Source organism: Mya arenaria, chromosome 9, assembly GCF_026914265.1.
Source record: "Mya arenaria isolate MELC-2E11 chromosome 9, ASM2691426v1".
NCBI classification, from domain to species: domain Eukaryota; kingdom Metazoa; phylum Mollusca; class Bivalvia; order Myida; family Myidae; genus Mya; species Mya arenaria.
In genome coordinates this window covers 5,727,675-5,743,083 of record NC_069130.1, presented here as the reverse complement: position 1 = coordinate 5,743,083, position 15,409 = coordinate 5,727,675, and the positions used below count along the sequence as shown (strand labels likewise).

Sequence of the window (15,409 nt, the reverse complement as noted above, 5' to 3'; positions counted from 1 at the left end):
GCAAACTCCTGTTTTGAGCGCAGGATTCGCCATTAAACACTGAACTTTATTTGATTTTCTTTAAAAAAATAACATAACATTCCCCTTCCAGCACAAATCATTTGAATCACGTTCGTTGCAGATATTTGAGGGCGAGAGCCACCCATGTACCTAGTTACGCAAACCCAGCCCGCAGATAAATGTTCTCCAATACGACTAGCTGATACTAGCATATTAATACATTTTAACTAAAAGACGTTTTAAAGAATAAAAACTACATTTATAAACAATTAAGCCCTTCCAACTGTAATGTGCAAAATAATATATTTGTCATTGCAGTTTTCTTTCAAGTGATTTTTGTTTGGCTAATTGATAAAAATGCACGTGCCTTTATTGTGTTTGATTGGGAAAATAAGCAGAAAATACCGCAAAATTAGTGGGGGGTTTTAATATTTCTTTAGCCATATGTTCCATTTGTTTTAAAGGGGGAAAGGGGTTTCCTATTGTTTAGAACCATGATATATTTCTCGGGGGAAATGGATGCTTTACGGCTTCGGGAAACAGCTTGTAATACATGGCAGTAAATGTCATGAAAAAAATCACCACAGCACTGTTTTACTGTTGTTACTGATATAGCATGTGATGCTACACAGCAGGTAATGCTTGCTTGATCAAGTTAATATTAAAGTCCAGCGATGCATACACACAACAATGAGTTTTCACGGTCGTTGGTTATTACTACGGAACAATACGTTCAACGTAACGTGGCTTTAACGTAAATGTAAAGTAACGTTTTATGTCGAAAACGTAAGAAAATAAGGACTATCAGACTGGCACCATGGATTGCTCGGACGGCTGTGGTGATGATGGTCCCAGCAGCCAGATAGAATGGGTGGACTTGGGATCACATCCGGTAGAGGCTTTTTCTTTATTTTTCTATCATAGATTTAACCAGCAAATTGTTTATATGTACTTCTAATGATTATAAGATCTAATATCGTCCAGACGCTTCAATGGGTTTTGTAAAGATATTTTGCAAAACATTAAAACACTCAAGTAAAGGATAATTGATAATCAGTAATCTATCGTTATACTTTGCCATATGTGATGTTTAACAGCACGTGAAGTACACGTTTTACTGAGCGAGGGTCGCTCAAAATATCTGCCTGTCGCTAAGTTAAATTCACAAAAATGATTTATTTTTAAAATTGATTGTTGACAAATTTAAGTTGACAGCGATTCACACATTAACCATAACATTACATTAAATTGCAATTATCAATGAAAAGCGATTGAAAATCACATGTCACATTAAACACACAAAGTTTGCTAGCGGCAACGCGCAATATGTTCCAACTTCCTGATGAAACGTCAACCTGTATTGGCGAGTATTTTAAACTATGACGGAAAGTTAACGTGGCTTTTACAAATGGTGTGAGTGAAGATTCAAGACATTATCCTCTAAGCATCCATGAGAAGCGGACTATTCGAGGAATACTTGTGATTTGTTTTCAAAAATTAAGACTTCAATAAAAGGTCAAAAATACAACTTTATGGACGTTGTTTTTTTGTAAGGGAAGTTTCGAACATATAGCTCTGATTTGGAATAAAAACTTCAAGAGTAGTAAAAATGAGCATCGATGTGAAAACAGGCGCTGTCTGGGAGCGAAAAGAAGAACAGGAAGAACCGGAAGAAGAGGGTAGTAGCCACAACCAGACCAACCTGTTCCTCAACCGGAAGGCGCAGAGAGAATTCCGACTGAATGAATTGTTTCGAAAGCAGGCGATGAGGCTTGAGAATGCCGTTGGAGACGAGGAGGCGGAGGAAGAGGCCGGCGAGCAGAAGAAAGCACCGGAAGTGATTCCAAAATTGGACGTGGACGTGGAGGAGGAAGAAGAGAAAATAAAACGGAAGAAACGAAAGGTCTGTTGTGATAACCAATTAAATGACGTTGTATTCTTGAGAGCAAAAATACTAAATAGCTATCAGTAGTAGTAACTCCATACTGTTCTAATAGGCGCCATTCGCAGCACAGGGTTATATTTCGAAACACTATTTCAGTTGTTAACGAGACCAATCTAATCGAAAATGTACTCAGACTTCATAGTCGGAAAAGGGCTCAAAACAGGATCGAAATCTAGACCTCCAGTTTACTAGACATGCACTCTAAGCTCTGAGCGATGGAGCTGGCTGAATGGCTGGGACATAAGAAGTAGATCACTAAATTATGTGTAACAGCTTGCATGTAATAAGCATATGGATTTATTATAAATGTGTTTAGATAAATATATTGGTGCTTACATTGCACGATGAAATAATATCATTTTATGTGATCACGTATGATTATTTGAAATGAAAAGTAGTTTTAAAAAAAACAATAACGTTTGAGAAAAAAGGCTCCAGAGGGGATCGAACCCTCGACCTCCTGTTTACTAGACAGGCGCTCTAACCACTGAGCTATGGAGCCAGTTGTTCGCACGAATATTGCCATTTAAAAGATATTGGTTATGTATTGATTTTAGATTTAGTTCAGTCTGATATTCATTGTCAGTTCATGTACTTTACCTTCTGAAATATTATCACTGAAAATGTAGATCTACGCGTCATGTGCCAATGCTTAAAGTCATAACCATAGTTATGTCAAAAAGTATATTCGACCCATTCCATTTATCTCGATTCTGGTGAATAGTGTGTTAAACGGAATGAGACAGTTGCTGGTATCGGTCAATAAGACACATGTAAGCAGTCGTGGAGCAATATCGACGTTTGGCTATGGGATGGGTGCATGCTCACACCATTATTTCAAACGTAATTTTACATTAAACGATTTGTATAAAAATAATTTGAAAGGAGCATTGCTTGCTACAACAACACAGTTGTTGTTTATTAGTTTCAAAAGTGAAGCAATGGCAGATCTAAGATGGGGATCACCGGGGCAGGATGCTTTGTTTTGACACCCCCTTTATCGACGCCCCCACCCCATTATTAATTATGATGGGGGAACTTAAACTACTGATATCTTACAAATCATGCTTTTGTAAGTTATCATTGTTGGTGGATGGGCGCGGTCAAAGGGGGTGTCAAAATAACGCACCAGGGTCCTGCACCTGTGGTGGGGATGGCCTACAATGTCTCGAAACTTCCGGCGCCCAATATCTCAAACATGACAATTGTGTTATGCAATTTACTCAGTCAGTATTTTTAAAGAGTTTGTATATTATACCAAAACAATGTACATGTAAAAAAATATTCAGAAGATCTTACTATAAAACAGCATTTAACTAACAATATTAAAAACTTTGTTTATGAATTTCTAAATATTCAATTGCGGGAAGTTTTAATTGTCCTGTTAATTTCTTTAATTCTACGCCTTTTCTCAATTTCTAACATATCTGACGGAGGCCCATCCTTCATAAATTCACATTTTGAAACGATTTTACAATTAAATTGTAGAGATGTTCGTACTACACAAGCGATGTGCTTCATGATTGATTCCAATTCAAACATTTCTACTTTCACTACTTGTTTATCACACACGAACATTAGTTTGATATCCGAGCCACCAAATACAATATGTATAGAAAAAAATGAGGGGGGGGGGGAGGGGCTTTTGATTTAAATTTCCCGCCTCGTCAAACTTGAGACAGCCCCCCCCCCCCTCAAACCGGAAGTAACTGTTTGTCAAAACGAGGCAGAGACACGTAAAATTTAAACATGGCCGACAGACGGAAAACGAAACGGAAATCCGATAAGGTTTTTATGTTTATAACGCGAATATGTTTATGAATTAGCCGCTATATTTCTTATTGTCATTGAATTGTAATTGTGTTTGTAAAACAATATTCGGTTTATCCGTAATTATTCCAAATTCATTGCTTATACTGTTTATTATTGTTGCAATATGTTAAATAATGTGGGTGGGGTGGTGAAAGTTCGGCTGTCAACATATTTATAACTAATCACGTCAATGTTCTGCAATGTGTCTTAAACACACTGAATTGAAAATTAAGTGTAGTTCGTTTACACATTGAAACTACTATTTGATATACAAAACAGCTTGTTTTACTTTTAGTACAATATCAGAAGTAAAATAATTTTCACCAGATTGCTCTTTGTGTCAAAGTAGTTTGCGGTGGTTTTGTTTTCGTGCCGAAATGGAGGCGAATGGGCGTGTCCTAGGATGTCCCTGGGGTGTGGGGGCATTTGATGGGGATTTTACCAGTAGTTTTAACCCGGGATTTTACCTTGGATTGGCTGGACCAAAAGTCAAAGTCCCCGCCATCCCTGGACCGGGGGGAGGGATGTGTGGTGCGTAGTTACAATTGACTGGTGCAAAATATGTAACTTAGTATATCGTGGGTGTGTCAAAACTCAGGTTTTTGCTTCTTGTTAAAGAAATGATTTATGACTAATTACTATATTAGATATATATACTGAGTTAAGGGTTAAGATGTTACTCAAATGGCTTGGTTGAACAATAATCAACTTTGTCCTAGATCCTATCATTATGAACATAAGTAGGATGTTGAGGTGATGCCTGACATTTTGCACCGTTCAACAAGAGTATGGCCTGTGACTTTATTAACATAATAAAGGTGGGGTTTGTTATAAATATCCTTCATATTAAAATTATAAAACTTAAAACCAAGTTGTTTTTCTGATAAAAATGTTGACAAGTTAATTCAGATTTCTGAACTGGTTTTTATGTATTTTTTCAGGAAGAGCAAGCATGTACAAAGGAAGAGTATGCAGTCGCCAAGTACCTGCGCTTCAACTGTCCAGCACACACTGGGAAACTGGCGGGCATGACAGTGAAGTGTTTTATAGGTAAACTTAATTTAAATATAGCAATGAAAGCTTCAATCACTTTCATTTCACAAATACTTTTGTTCCATATTGAGGAGTGCTTTCTCTGTTTTTGTTTATAATTTTTTTCTTAGAAAATATCATGAAATAAGTAATATGCAGACTCCCGATATCATATATTTGATCTTTTCTGCGAAACCAACAAATATTTATCTTCCAAAATCATTTGTTGCAATAAAAGAATTGAATTTTTAATACCATTTTAGGTTTGAAGTACTGTTTGTACACTTACACTGGTTACACACGTTTAGATTTCCTATTTGACAAAAAGTAAAGCAAATAGAATGTTTTGAATTATAACCAAATGGTACAATACATACACCAATTACTCGGGTATTTATTATTTATTATATCATATGACAAGTGAAAGGTTATTTCATATTAATTCAATTTTATATAATTCTAAATTTAAATTCATGAAATAGCAGCAAAAATGTTTGGGGGGTGGGGGGCAATTATTTTCATAGTTTATGGGTGGGTGTCTTTTTCGCTAATTTGGACCCCAAAGTGGTAATTTTGCTTCTGTAAGAGGGTGGTATAATTTATTAGTGCCTTTTCCCCTTGGGTTATATGTTTAAATGGATTAGCCCTAAGTAAAATCAATTTAAAATTGAATGGGTATTTTCAGCATCCCAGGCTATAGAATGTCTTATGGACTCAAAGTGGGCCAAGGGTAAAGCCAACCCGGACTCCGAGATTGTGTTCACAGACAGAAAAAGCATCTCACAGTTCCTAAACAGGTACATTTTGTGTAATGTCAGAGTTACGGTTACCATTGTTATTTGTAATTGTATCATTGATTGAAAACCTGTCCTCAGTTTGAAAATATAGTATTGTTGCACTTAAAACAAATATAAAAGAACTTATCTTTGCCAAAATTCTGCTTTGTGGTAAAGCTCATGTGGGGCATCTCTACTTAATTCATGCTATGGTTAGATCTAATTTATGTAGCAATCATCATAAGATGAACATATTCCCTTCAGAGCTTTTTAGTGAAAAACATATGTACATTTTAAGCTTCATGAAACTCAGAGTGGGGATCAAACATTGGACTCTCTGATCCAGAGTCAGATAGGCTTGATATGCAAACATCGCCATCAATTTCAAGGCTTATGTTTTATTTGGCAAGGTAGTGCTTATGGAAAGTGAAATGAAACATGATTTCAATTCTTTAACTTAAGTTCTCTGTGTTTACTGCTGATGATTTTTAAGTGCAAGCAAAGCTATATTCATCCTGTCTTGTAAAAGAAAAAGACAAAGTGGGTGTGGTAAAAAACTTGCCTGATAAGGCAATTATTCACACAAGTTTGATGCTAAAACATAGTAAAAGTGTTTCTAGACTGGCTTTTACGGGCTTGCATCCATTATTAGGAAGTATGGCAAGAGCAGTGGAAATATGAATTCCTAGTGCCAAATTTTATGAAAGATAGTGCAGATACATTGCTCAAAAAATGATGAGAAATTATTTGTCATCTTAGTGCAATAACCCAATAACTGCATATAGAAATAGAAGTAGATATTCAGTTCTTGCACGAAGGTGACGTATTGCTCTTTTTAACCAAGAATCTTAGAAAAATCAGGTAGGTGTTGTAGAAATCTTGCCTGGAAAGACACTAAATTCACAGTAAGAAATATACGTTAAAACTGTAAAAATAACCTTGTGTACCCTACAGACAAACGTAAAACAATTATTAATTTCTAGCACTTTTTTCTCTTTTCAGATATATACAGAAAGGCCTTTTCCACAGAGCAGACAAAATGGAATCAAAATCTCAAAAAGAAAGGAAAAGGAAGAAGAAAGAGGAAGAAGAGAAAGCGGTATGACATTGTTTGTTCCGGTCTGTATTGAATGTCAACCAACTGTTTTAGCTCACCTAAGCATGAATTGAAAAATGTCAAAAAAAATGACTTTAATGGCTCACATATCATTGTTAGAGACTTCATAAGGGTAAAAAATCATAAAAGCCTTCAAAAACTGTTGACTTATATAAGTGTTTGAGCTTTTTTTTTAACTAGTTTAAACTAGATGTTTATGGAAATCAAACTTTTTTCAGACATTTATTTTACAAGTTTATAACAAAGTTTCAGTTTTCTTTTGATATATTTTTTTATAGAAGAAGGCAAAAAAAAAGACAGATAAAACAGAGAAGACAGAGAAGGTCGATGCTGACAATGAGAAAGATGAGGAAAAGAAAACAGAGAAGAAAAAGGTGGGTGATAGTAGATGAAACAGAAGGAGTTGATGGTGAGGTGGTGCAGTGGTTAAGGTGGACATTCCAAATCTTTAACCTTTGCCATAGCTCAAGTCCATTCAAATTATTTAAATGAAACTTTGTAATCATGTTGCCAGAGACAATGCACATGTGCAGGATGGACGATACATCTGGGTCATTGCTGGTGAAATTAATTGTGAGTACTTATAGGGTTTTAGGTGAAGGGTCATTGAAGGGAGCTGCACCTTGTCCCTTTTTCAGTAGCACCCTTCTGTCCTCATGGAGGCCAGCAAGGGCACTCTTCTGCCTTGATAGAGTTAAATGTTCAAAACTGTCCAATATTTCTTTTGCATTGTTTAAAAGTCATAATAATATTATAAATACACACATTTGAAACCTAATATCACTTCAATTAAACACAATTTCAAATATTTTCTGCAAACTTCATAATGTTGGAGTTCTTCATGGACTGATTCAATGTGTCCTTTTTAGCCATAGCACCCCGTCCCTTTTCTGCATCATCCTGTCCTCTTTAAAACCCTATTCAAATCTGCTTGATATGCTCTTGTTTGACAAATTAGTATAATTGGAACTGAATGTCTTTTCTGTTTTACAGAATGAGGTCAAACTGAAGAAATTTAAACTGAACATGAGCGAGGACCAGAGATTTGTTGACGGAAACTCAGTAAGTTTTAAGACTTGCTTTGTAAATGGTGATTTATGTCATAGGTTCTTACATGTATGTGTGTCCCCTAAGTTAGTTTCTGTATGGGGCTTTTTAGTTATAGTCTGAACTTCCAAAGTATATTGCAGTAGAAATGAACAAGATTGCCCCAACTCTATGAAAAGAGGTTCAAGGTGTCAAATGTACTTTTGATGTAAAAATTAAGTAAGGTTTTAAGAAAAATTGACAAAAGCTTATTTAAACTTTACTTATAATAATTTCATTGTCCATGTGATACCATTATTAGTAATTCCTAAGATAGTACATTTTTTTAATTCATATTGTTTATTTTATTTCAGATATATGTGTGGATCTATGATCCAATTCATCCAAAAACATTCTTCATTGGATTCTTAATGTGTAAGTATAGTTATGTCTTAATTGTATGTTTTATGAAGGATACAATGGTAATGCTGGTCCGTGACAGCTATTTTTATCCCCCGCCTATGAAATGGGAGGGGGATATTGAAATGGCGTTGTCCGTCCGTCCGTCTTTCCTTCCGTCCGTCCTTCCTTCCGTCCGTCCGTCCGTCCGTCACCTGCGTTTTCTCAGTAACTAGCCGGTATAATTTCATGAAACTTAAAATAAATATGAACCACTATACTGGAATGATGCCCGTCCAAAAAAAATTTGATTGGTCAATTGTCCTTGGATTTATTGCCCTTGTTTCAAAGCTCTTTCATACACTGTTTACATCAGTAGAATTGTTGTTTTAACTAGTAACAGCGTGTTCCTTTATGACATTAATATTTTCAAGTTGTAAAATGGCTAAGCTCTTTTGTTACTTCCTTAACTATGCCCTTAAGGGGTGGCATATAGTTTCATGTCTTGGCTACAACTCTCTCATTCATTGACGAAAAAAGAACAACTTAAAGCAAATGATCACCACATGAAGATGATGTGTCACGGACAAGGCCCCAGGTTATGAGCTCAAAATGTGTGGTCAAAATAACATTACAAATAGTCATTTCAGGACTGTTGGTTTCTCATTAACCATGGAGCGATTTTTAGGTGCACATTGTATGGGGCAAAGCTTTGAATGGCATTTATTACTCATTGTATGTAACCGAGAATACGATATATATATATCAGTAGTGTCCGCCTGCAGAGCATGAGGTCGTGGGTTCGAACCCCAATAGGTGTTTATAGCAATTTTTGCAGTCTGTAACATTTGGCGCCCGACATAGATATGCAATGGATACCGGTTTACATGTATTTAACTCCTGTTGTCTGATAAAACGTGGACAGGAGTTCAGTTGAGTTTGAACAGAGTTAGCCAGAGTGACTTCAAAGTGGTTTAAATTTAAGCCAAGGAATGATGAACAATGTGTCCCCAAATATGAGACAAGATTTACCGTTTACTACATTGTATACCAGCTTCATATGGTTTTGATTATTTACCTAAAAAATCTTTTATTAATAAAAGGCTATATTTATTTCAGTGCTTGGGGCTGTTGCATTATGTCTGTTCCCGCTATGGCCAGACTGGATGAGAATCGCCGTGTACTACGCCAGTTTGTTGGGCGCCAGTTTTGTTGGCCTCATGCTTGTGTTGATTGTCTGTAAGTATGAACCCCAGGGCACCAACATTCTATTATCACCTCAATTATTTCTATCATTTCTTGTAGTGCCAAATAAGTCGTGTAAAAATATATTGCGTCAACCTTTTAGGCAAATTCCAATGCCTTAAAATGAAGATGTACATCAAATTCTAACAAAGACTTGTTGACAAACTAACCAAATACCACCCCAGTAGTTTGATGTGATGCATTCATTATTTGTCCTTTTTCTACGGTTAAATTATTACTTGAAATAGTTCAAGGAATTCTTAATAAAGTTTGAGTTGCTAATTTGCCTATGCCATGTGTAAAAATGTCTCAATAGGGTTTATTAAACCATCTTTGTCATAAGGTATGCAGATCTTGGGTTTTATATATACGGGGTAACAAAATAATGTTTATTGTACAAAAAAACGCGGCCGATACACAAACACAAAAGCATACAAGATACACAAACACAAGAGCATACAAGATACACAAACACAAGAGCAAACAAGATACACAGACACAAGAGCATACAAGATACACAAACACAAGAGCATACAAGATACACAAACACAAGAGCATACAAGATACACAAACACAAGAGCATACAAGATACACAAACACAAGAGCAAACAAGATACACAAACACAAGAGCATACAAGATACACTAACACAAGAGCAAACAAGATACACAGACACAAGAGCATACAAGATACACTAACACAAGAGCATACAAGATACACTAACACAAGAGCAAACAAGATACACAAACACAAGAGCATACAAGATACACTAACACAAGAGCAAACAAGATACACAAACACAAGAGCATACAAGATACACAAACACAAGAGCATACAAGATACACTAACACAAGAGCAAACAAGATACACAAACACAAGAGCATACAAGATACACAAAAACAAGAGCAAACAAGATACACAGACACAAGAGCATACAAGATACACAAACACAAGAGCAAACAAGATACACTAACACAAGAGCAAACAAGATACACAGACACAAGAGCATACAAGATACACAGACACAAGAGCATACAAGATACACAGACACAAGAGCATACAAGATACACTAACACAAGAGCAAACAAGATACACAAAAACAAGAGCAAACAAGATACACAGACACAAGAGCATACAAGATACACAGACACAAGAGCATACAAGATACACAGACACAAGAGCAAACAAGATACACAAACACAAGAGCATACAAGATACACAAAAACAAGAGCAAACAAGATACACAGACACAAGAGCAAACAAGATACACAAAAACAAGAGCAAACAAGATACACAGACACAAGAGCATACAAGATACACAGACACAAGAGCATACAAGATACACAGACACAAGAGCAAACAAGATACACAAACACAAGAGCATACAAGATACACAAAAACAAGAGCAAACAAGATACACAGACACAAGAGCATACAAGATACACAGACACAAGAGCAAACAAGATACACAGACACAAGAGCATACAAGATACACTAACACAAGAGCAAACAAGATACACAAACACAAGAGCAAACAAGATACACAAAAACAAGAGCAAACAAAATACACAAACACAAGAGCATACAAGATACACAGACACAAGAGCATACAAGATACACTAACACAAGAGCATACAAGATACACTAACACAAGAGCAAACAAGATACACAAATACAAGAGCATACAAGATACACTTACACAAGAGCAAACAAGATACACAGACACAAGAGCATACAAGATACACTAACACAAGAGCATACAAGATACGTAAACACAAGAGCATACAAGATACACTAACACAAGAGCAAACAAGATACACAGACACAAGAGCATACAAGATACACTAACACAAGAGCAAACAAGATACACAAACACAAGAGCATACAAGATACAGAAAAACAAGAGCAAACAAGATACACAAACACAAGAGCATACAAGATACACAAAAACAAGAGCATACAAGATACACAAACACAAGAGCATACAAGATACACAAACACAAGAGCATACAAGATACACAAACACAAGAGCATACAAGATACACTAACACAAGAGCAAACAAGATACACAAACACAAAAGCATACAAGATACACAAACACAAGAGCATACAAGATACACAAACACAAGAGCAAACAAGATACACAAACACAAGAGCAAACAAGATACACAGACACAAGAGCATACAAGATACACTAACACAAGAGCAAACAAGATACACAAAAACAAGAGCGAACAAGATACACAAACACAAGAACATCCAAGATACACAAACACAAGAGCATACAAGATGCACTAACACAAGAGCAAACAAGATACACAGACACAAGAGCATACAAGATACTCAGACACAAGAGCAAACATGATACACAAACACAAGAGTATACAAGATGCACTAACACAAGAGCAAACAAGATACACAAACACAAGAGCATACGAGATACACAAACACAAGAGCATGCAAGATTGACAAACACAAGAGCATACAATCATATATGATACATATTCAACCATGTATTATGTTTAATTCTGATTTTGTTTCAGTGCGGGTGATTGTATTCTCAATAGTGTGGGTATTAACACTGGGGAAACACCATCTCTGGATATTCCCGAACCTTACAGAGGATGTTGGTGTTTTAGACTCATTTAAACCCCTTTACAAACATGACGTATACCCTCCACCAGAGATTGAGAAAGAACTTGAAGATGACAAGAAGAAAAAGGACGAAGATGCAGAAGCGGAGGATTCAGAAAATGGCGATGATAAAAATGAAGATTTTGAAATGATAAATGATAAAAATGGTGATTCTAACGCAGACGATCGGACTGGTGAGGAAAGTGGGGAGGGGGAGGAAAATTGAGAAACCAGTTTAGCACTTTATATATGTGTATGGGTGAACTTGATTGATTTTTCAATTTTACTTCTTCTTTTTTTAAAGTTGAAGATAGTTTTAGCTACAAAAGTAAATATTAGTCATTTATTGAACCAAGTGTGTATTTAAATGAAAGTGATTGATTGTTGTTTCTTTGCATAAAAGAACATAAACATTTTAATATTTTGAGTTTCATATGTCAAAGTAATTTGTTGCCAAAGTTGTTTACAGTGTTTTGATGACTTGAAGCTTGCTGAGATGTTTGTAACAAACTAGTAAGATGATTTTTAAGTTCTTGTGAGGACCAATATGTATTTTTGTCCAAAAAATATTCAAGTGCTTGAGAAATGATAAATGCTTTTAGTAGAATCATTCATATTTTTTCTAATCTACTTTATATCTTTTAATAGATTTTTTTATTATTATTTATTGAAATGGCAATGTGCTGTTAATTTATTGCAGTTATGTAAATAAAACTATTTACTGGTAATTGGAAATACATTCTACCGTAATATTTTTAGGCATGTCTGTTTCCGTAGAAATGGTTGTCAGTTTTAGTTTTACAAAACATTTTTCTCCAATTTCTCGATAAATCTTTATTTAACAGTATAAACCTGTTTGGGTATCTTATTTCAATTAGCCTAATTAATTACTTAAACTGGATTTAAAAAAAACTTTATAAATGTGTTATGATTTTTTCTCCTAATAATTTTCTTTCAAACCTCAAAACTTTTTTTAAGAGGAGAAAATAACACAATTTATACAAAACAAAAAAATACTGTGCTGAGCTTGATCCTGTTATAAGGGACTTAAGAATTAGATTGTTAGACCAAGCAGATAATCATTACCGTTTGATCACAAACAGTTAAGTCTGAGTTCAGACTCAAGTGGTAAAACACCAAATCTTCATTGCATGTAACTTTTCCTCTAGTTGAGTATTGATGATGGAATTTGATGAATTATACAACTATTTGACTTTGTTCAGTTGTTCGATTATTTATATTTAGTTTTGCCAAACAAATGGATTAAAGATGACTCTTTGTACGTAAAATAAAAAAATATTCTGAGTCTAGTCTATGACTTGAGATTGTTCGCAATCATGGGGCTGGTCGTTTCTATTTATTAACTTAATGAACAGCTTTTCCAACGTTTTCCTATTGACTTCTATGATGCTGTATTTGTCATCTTCTTGTTCATGACATATAAATGAAGTTATTGCAATAAAAGCAAGTAAATGCAAATAAAGAAATCATCATTTCATCATTTTCCACACAAATGGTGTTTTTACATGATGTGTTGTTGTGTCAATCTTGTGTGGAAGAATGGATATGAAGTATTTTGCCATATGAAGTGAAAATGGGACAGACGGCAATGATTTATAAAGATGTTGTTCATGATTGTTTTCTTATTGTGGATGCCATTTATGACTGTATTTGAGATGTACATGTTGATGTAATGTTGAAGCTTGATATTGTTGGTATTAAAGATCTGGTTGGTATTTTCAGTGTTCTTTTTTCTGTTCTATATCTTGAAGGTCTGTTTTTGTGTCACAGGATTTTAAGCCGAATTAAATATTATGTTGAAATAATAAAAAAAATGTAATATTATTATATTTATAATGAGTGCAACAGATAATTTTTTGGACTCAAAAAAGGGCATATTAAAATCTTACCTTTCATCCATTTTTCCTGTTGTCCGTGTCCGGGCTGTAACTTCCAACATGCATAAAGGGATTTTAAAGTAAAATTGTACATGAATGTGGTACATCTGGGCGACGTGTTGCATGCAAGACCAACGAGGCATGACCATTCCTCAAAGGGGAGCAGGACTTTTCAACCCCAAGACTATTCAACCCATTTTCAGAATGAAGACTGTTCAACCCTTAGACTTTTCAACCCCTATTTTAAAGCTTTTTCAACCCCTACCTGTTTTGACTTTTCAACCCTTAAATCAAAGACTTTTCAACTCCTAGTTGAAATATTTTAATAGCCATATTGAAGGCTTTTCAACCCCTATATCAAAGACTTTTCAACCCTACATTTTTGTCAGCCAGCTGTTGTCTTTTTCATTGTTTTTTGCAAGAACTTAACAAATGGTTAGTGTTTTTCAATATGCTATAATATTCCGAAAATTAACAATGGTACAGTAAGGTAAGACTTTGATGCCTGGTTACCCCGAACAATTGTTGTATTATTCTAAAAGATATTACATATTTCAGCGAATTCACATTTATTATGTACAAAGTTGAGAATATACTTTTGTTCTTTAAATAACAAATTTGAATAATTGCAAAAGAAAATGCATGCAAAGAAAGATTTACGGAACATTCTCCTTATTTTGCCTGTAGAACGCGAATAAAAACCTCAACTTGAACATTTATAAAACTTTCATTGCTTTTAAAAAAAGGTCAACAGTCAAAACATTTTTTCTAGTACCATATTGCTATTTCAGTACAGTTTGATTTTAGTTTTTGGTAATGTTTTATCTAAAGATTCTGAGATTTGGGGGTATAAATGAATTAAATATATTTTTGTTTGGTTTTAAATTTTGAAAATCCTACACAAAATTTATCAAGTAGCTCATAGTTTGGAATGATGGCCATCAGGGTATTACAACCTTAATTAGCTGCCACCTTCAAGTTACTATTACCTCAATTAAAGGTGTTATGAAGCCCCTTAATCCCTTAGGAATTCATGACCATGTCGCACATGTTGCCCATTAATGGATGTGCGCCCTTCATTCCATTCTTTAATTTCATTTATGAAAAGACAATACAATGCTTATAACGTTTTTATACATATATACCACTTTATAATATAATGTCCTGATTTTTTTTTTAAACTGAGAAATAAAAAAACATTAATAAAATCATATGTTTCACTTATGTAACATTTTATCAGCACATTTTAAAAGCATTTAGCACTTAGTGATAAAAAACGTTTATTCTCTTCCCGAGAATTTTGATGATTGGCATAATGTTGTTTATTCTCTGTGTTAAAATGTTTCATCTTGGCTTGACATATTAAATAATAATTCTATGTTATTCTATTTGTAATGTGAAAACATTTGAAACTCAATCTATATTACATTTCTAACAACTTTGAACTCAATGTATACTTTTGTATTTCTTAAACTTCGTCTGCTAAATCTTGATATTTTGAAATATTACGAAGAAGTTCTACTCAT

At 34.6% G+C, this 15,409-nt stretch overlaps 1 protein-coding gene and 1 non-coding gene across 3 annotated transcripts; one reads left to right on the top strand and one right to left on the bottom strand.

The window, feature by feature from the left end:
• The first annotated feature begins 734 nt into the window (after positions 1–734).
• LOC128202642 (translocation protein SEC62-like) lies at positions 735–13,721 on the top strand. Of its 2 annotated transcripts, none has more exons than XM_052903652.1 (9): positions 735–892; positions 4,699–4,807; positions 5,475–5,586; positions 6,568–6,664; positions 6,961–7,056; positions 7,676–7,744; positions 8,083–8,143; positions 9,227–9,346; positions 11,895–13,721. In XM_052903652.1, the coding sequence occupies exons 1-9, from the start codon at positions 818–820 to the stop codon at positions 12,209–12,211; spliced, it is 1,056 nt and encodes a 351-aa protein (XP_052759612.1). In that variant the 5' UTR covers positions 735–817; the 3' UTR covers positions 12,212–13,721. The 2 variants fall into 2 exon arrangements, with proteins under 2 accessions (XP_052759612.1, XP_052759613.1); XM_052903653.1 differs by lacking the exon at positions 735–892 and adding an exon at positions 3,675–3,733.
• Trnat-agu (transfer RNA threonine (anticodon AGU)) lies at positions 2,375–2,447 on the bottom strand. The gene has a single exon. It is a non-coding gene; the product is annotated as a tRNA-Thr (tRNA).
• Positions 13,722–15,409: the final 1,688 nt, after the last annotated feature.

Bases quoted from the DNA above. Each gene is read 5' to 3' on its own strand.
- LOC128202642 (XM_052903652.1), top strand. From the start codon at position 818: ATGGATTGCTCGGACGGCTGTGGTGATGATGGTCCCAGCAGCCAGATA. The intron at 4,808-5,474 runs GTAAACTTAATT...GGGTATTTTCAG, and splicing joins GACAGTGAAGTGTTTTATAG to CATCCCAGGCTATAGAATGT. The intron at 7,745-8,082 runs GTAAGTTTTAAG...ATTTTATTTCAG, and splicing joins GATTTGTTGACGGAAACTCA to ATATATGTGTGGATCTATGA.